General features: G+C 33.1%; 1 protein-coding gene across 1 annotated transcript; it reads right to left on the minus strand.

Annotated features, from left to right (window-relative positions):
- Nucleotides 1-559: 559 nt before the first annotated feature.
- On the minus strand, nucleotides 560-1,552 carry LOC101499097 (abscisic acid receptor PYL4-like). Its single transcript, XM_004506744.4, has one exon. The coding sequence runs from the start codon at nucleotides 1,322-1,324 to the stop codon at nucleotides 698-700; it is 627 nt and encodes a 208-aa protein (XP_004506801.1). The 5' UTR covers nucleotides 1,325-1,552; the 3' UTR covers nucleotides 560-697.
- Nucleotides 1,553-5,608: the final 4,056 nt, after the last annotated feature.

Consider the following 5,608-nt stretch of genomic DNA (forward strand, 5'->3'; position numbering starts at 1 on the left):
ATTATGTAATTTTTCAAACAGTAGTGTTATAAGGTTAAAATGGTAAATTGAGAAACTATTATATATTAAAATAATGAGATTAAAATAGTAAACTAAGAAAGAATATAAATATTTTTTTTTTCATCGTAATATTTAATATTTTTACTTTAAAATTAATTAGGAATATTTCACAATTCAATGACCTTTAGAACCATTATATTTAACAGAAATATTTTGTAGACAAAAGTTGATATCTACACTATATATAAATACGAATTTTGTTTTTTATAATATTTTTCTCTCTTTATTGTTTTGTTTTTATCTTCTTGAATTAAGTGTACATGTTCATACTATGCATATAAAACAGGAGGTTGAATTAATTGTACATCTTCTTGAATTCGTATTTTTTTTATCGCTCTCTTACTATTATATCATATATATTACATCATTTCTTTATTACTATCTCTTAAAGAGTAAAATAGATGTTTTGAATTTTATGAACAAAATTTCATACAACAAATACTTAATAAATATTGCGTAAAAAAAACCTAATATATATATATAAATCAAGTAGGAAATCTTGATCAAGCGCAATATTTAAGAAACTCATACATTACACAATCTAGTAACAATAATCACAATATAAACAGTACTTAATTAATAATTACCCAATAAATTATATTATATATAAATAATAAACGTAAAAATAAAAATAAAATTAAGGATCGTTGTTGTTGTTTTGTTGTGTAATGTTCTCAGCGGTTTGCGCGAGTGACTGAAGATTGCACCGTACAATTGTATCAACAAACACGCGCGTGTCTTCTTTACTATTTCCCGGTGGAACATCCACCACATAAGACTCAACAACCACCGTGCCGGCACCGTCACCTACGGCGGAGGGATGAAGTGTAGTCACGGACCGGTAGTTAGCAAGCCGGTGGTCCCCACCAACGACGCTAAAACTGATTACATGTCGGTCCTCGTCGAGGATCTCGAGTCGTTCGGTGCTACGTGCGGCGGGAAGGCCGGAGATAAGATTAACTTCCCGGAGTGATCCGATGTTGATGTCGCCGGTGCCAATCACGGTGCAGCTTTTGATGAAGTTTTTGTAAGATTGAGGGTTGTCAAAGCGGCGAACAACCGACCAAACGGAGGCGATGGAGGCCGTTGTTTCTTGAACAACGGCCGAACAACATTGGTCTTCGGCTACCACGTGTGTGTGGTAGTGGGAAATATGATCGGGGATTTGGGTGGTGGGGTTGACGAAGAGAGTGTTGTTGTCGATCTGGTGGTCAAAGTGGTGGTCGACGGTTCTTTGGAGGAGGAGAGAAGATTTTGGAGGCATTTTTTATATATATAATTATTAAAAGAAAAGATGAATAAATTTTTTCAAAAAATTATGATTGAATTTATGGATCTTGGTTGTTTGAGAATTGAAGATGAATATGAAGATGATGAAAGGGATATTTTTTGGGGAGGGGGTTGGGTTATGTGGTTAGGGTTATATATAGTAGTAACTTCAAGCTTGGGCAAGATGAACGTATTCTTTATGACATATAGAGAGAGAGAAAGAGGTTAGATGAAGTTCATGTGGGGGGTGGTGTATATTAAAAATAAGGACCAAGTTGGTGGAGATGAATTTACCAATTTGGGTTTTATGAATTTAAAATTTTGTGGTGTCTTTTGTAAATCAATAACCTCTCTTGCTTGTGGGGTCAAAGAACCATACAAAGTTGTCTCTTTATTTAATTTCATTTTAAAACTAGAAAATGAAATTTGAAATCTTAGACTTTTAAAAATTGGTCTTCTATAATTAATTATATGGTTGTAGTCGGCAGAAGATTGTTAGATTAAAATAAATAGAATTCAAAAAAGAAAATTGTTGAAAAATTGAGTTTAACATAAAATTATTGAATTTTGTGGTTGAAGGATGGAGATGATAAATCTATTTTTTTTTTTTTTTTTGTAGTGCAATGGAAAATAGAAGAAGGCATAACACTACTGGTAGTATTGATGTTAGTGTAGTACATATTCAAGAGGTGGACAATATTCATGATTTAATGTTCAATCATTTTACTAATTAATTCAAAATAGTTCATTTGAAAATGCCTGGAGTGGATAAGTTGTAGTTTATATAAGAGATCAAGATGTAGAGATGTTGATATCTCGGTTCAATAAAGAGGAATTAAGCAAACATTTTGGGACTGCGATAGTTATAAAAGTCCTAGATAAGATGGAATGAATTTTGATTTTTTGAAAGATTTTAGAACGAAATCAAATCAGATTTCATGAGATTTCCTAGTGAATTTCACTCAAATGGGAGGTTGGTGAGAGGTATTAATTATACACTATGTATGAAGTTCTATCTAAAGCACTTGCCAAACACGTTGAAAAATATGATACGTCAGGACATTACAAATACTCAATATGCATTTGTTAAAGTGGTGGATGAAGCAAAACGGATGAAAAATCAATTAATATTATTTAAGGCGGATTAAGAAAAGGTTTATGATTCACTGGAATGGAATTATCTTGAAGTAGTAGTGGTGAAAATTGGGTTTCTGGTGAAATGGAGGAAATAGATAATGGAATTTATTAGTTCAATTTTTGCATCTATTTTAGTCAACGAAAGTTCAACAAATGTATTTTGGATTAAATGAATAAGGTGTGCTTAAAGCATGAAAAAGGTGGGTTGGGTGTGAGGAGGGTGCATGGGATTTAATTGTGCATTATTAGACAAGTGGTGTTGGAGGTTGAAGATGGATTAGAGAAGAAGATTCAAAACACTTAATAAGGAGTGAGAATAGATAACGAGGGTTGGTTCATTAAGTGAGAACAAATAGTTGGTGTGATTCTTGGATGGAGGGTGGAATGCTTTGTGATAATATAGTAGATTATTTGAGGTTGTTGGTGATAAAAATGTGTCTGTGGAGGATATGGCTAGAATTGAGTGGGGTGTCAATGGTGCCGGTTGGAGATGTATGAGACATTTGTTCTCTTGAGAAGAAGGATTAGTTCATGATTGTTGTGATTTGTCGTCTAATGTTTCTTTGCAAGAAAATGTGTCTGACAGGTGGACGTGGCAATTTGATCATAGTGAGTAGTACTCTATTAAGAGTGCATAACATGTGCTTGTTAATGAAGAGGAAACTAATAGATCACCCTTGTATGATTTCATCTGGAATAAGGCAATTTCGTTGAAAGTATCGTTATTTGTTTATAGTGTGGTCAATAATAGGATTCGTACATAGGATAATTTTCCAAAAGGTGGAACTTTGAACGTTAATTTCTCTAGTTTATTTTTCCCAAAATATGGTATCAATAGTTTTTGGTTCAGTACTATATTAAATTCTTAGTATGCTATATGGTTGCAATATTGTCTAATATTTCACATCAAAAAAGAATTTTGATATTGTAGAAGTGTTGTATATGAAATGTTATGGCTAGGACAAACTTAGTTACTAAGTGGTCCTTTTATGACTCACCATTTTTTCCTAAGAACCTATTTGTGCCACGATTTACAATTTTCATTCTGCTACAATGTCAAATTTTTCAATGCTGTGAAGTTTTGGCATAGAGATATTTGATTGAAGAATCAATATTGGCTTGTGGAAAATTGAAGTCAATGATGTGTAAATACAACTGAGATTATACAAGATGTTGATTAGCACATGATCATTAGTTGACATTGATGCAATATGTTTTGTGAGATTATGTCGATTCCTGAAGAACTTCCTAATAAAGTCAATATGGAAGTTGTAACATAAATTTTCAATTTAGTTTTTGGCATATAAAAGAAATTATTTGATTGATTTAGCTTCAAGTAGAAATTTATGAATTGTTTTTACTTCAAGTGAATTATGATAATTCTTTTAAACTATGATTATCGGTGTAGACAATGGAAGTTGAAGACATATAATTTTCATTTAAGGTGACGATTGTTAGATTTGATTGAGATTTTATATGTTGAAATAGCCCACATTGCTTAGTTTTATAAAATAATAAAGAGATCAAAGCTATATATATGACTTTGATTCTTCATTACAAATTACACCAATCAAAAATAGTTTAAGCTTGTATATGATTTTTCTCTCTTATACTGTTGTGTTAGAGTGTTGTTAGATGTAGTTCAAATATTTGTTTAGGAGTGTGTGGATGTATTGGAAGCCATGGGAGGTTTGAGTGAAGTATATGTGTTGTAACATTTATTACATAGTATTGTTCTCAAGTTGTCGTTAGACAAGAGTCCTAATTTTTTATTCAATTTTGGAGATTCTACATTATATTCTTGTATTTTGACCGTGTTTCTTGAATTTCTCTATGTCTGCTTTTTTTCCAGCAAGTGGTATCAGAACTTTGATCCGACTATGGAGGAGCGAAAGTGGATCCTAATGTATTGAATACTTGTATCGAAAGTCTTTCTAACGATGTAATTAGGAGGTGTGTCTTGTTGGTTGTAACAGTCGTAAAATGTGAGAAATTAACACTTGAGAAGGAAAATGTTGAGTTCAAGTGTGAGTGGTTAAATTTCTCATTGACTAAAAATGAACTAAATATTAGATATATAAGGAAAGTGACTCATATACTTATTGACTTAAGGTTTTAGATAGAGATTAGTTGTCAAAATCTCTTATAATCTTTAAACATTTGACTTGTCATTACTACATTTATTCATTGATTGCAAAAATTTTTTTGAAGTATATGGAAGGAAATTTTAAAGTGATTGAGTTTTACTAGTGTACTTTCACATGGTTCCTTCAATCACGTCCAACAATTTGTTGGGTTTTGGGCTCCCTTCCTATGTGGAGAAAGGCCCAATATGTGCAAGTCCATGTGTCTCACTTAACCAAGTGGAGAGAGGTCAGATTAGTGGGCGTGAAAAGAGCTGAATTCAGGGAGAAAGGCAAAGAGAAAAGTGAGAGAGGAAGAGCAAACCCTATTTTCGCATAAAACAGAGCAGCTGCACTAGATTCGCGATTTCTCCTTCGTTCACCGTCGGATCGGGCTGAAATTTGGACAGCAGGTTCATGACTCGTGGTACTTCATTCTGACCGTTTGGATCGTCGATCAGAGGTCTGAGGTGGGAGAAATTGAACTCGGACAGCAGCAGTTTTTCTGGTTTCTTTTGCTGAACTTTTTTTCTCAATTTCATGTTTGTTTTCTCATTGTGTTGGCTGATTGTTGTACTAGTTACCTTGCTGTTTATGGCTGGTTATTGAGCACGAATTTGTGCCATATTAGAAACTCTCTTGTACCCATATTTTGATCATAGTGGAGCTCTGTTACTGGCTTGGTCCCGTGGTTGTTTACTTCTCACATTGAGAAGGTTTTTCCACGTTAAAAATTATTGTGTCATTTGTGATTGGTGATTTTAGTTGCTGTGATTATTTGTTGATTGCTCCTCACAGATTCTTGCAAGTTTGGGAAATTGATTATCCGCTGCATATTGCTCTGTTAGAGTTGTTATTATATTTGTTGTTGAATTTCCCATCAGAGTGGCATCAGAGCTCTTTGGTTAAGGGGCTGTTTGACTTGTTTGAATGATGGAGGCAAATACAAATAGAATGATTTGTTTGAATGGCACTAATTATCACTTATGGAAGGGAAAAATGAAGGATCTGTTATTTGT

This window comes from Cicer arietinum, chromosome 6, assembly GCF_000331145.2.
Source record: "Cicer arietinum cultivar CDC Frontier isolate Library 1 chromosome 6, Cicar.CDCFrontier_v2.0, whole genome shotgun sequence".
Classification (NCBI taxonomy): Eukaryota; Viridiplantae; Streptophyta; class Magnoliopsida; order Fabales; family Fabaceae; genus Cicer; species Cicer arietinum.

Excerpts from the sequence above, each read along its gene's own strand:
- LOC101499097 (XM_004506744.4), bottom strand. The coding sequence starts at position 1,324 with ATGCCTCCAAAATCTTCTCTCCTCCTCCAAAGAACCGTCGACCACCAC.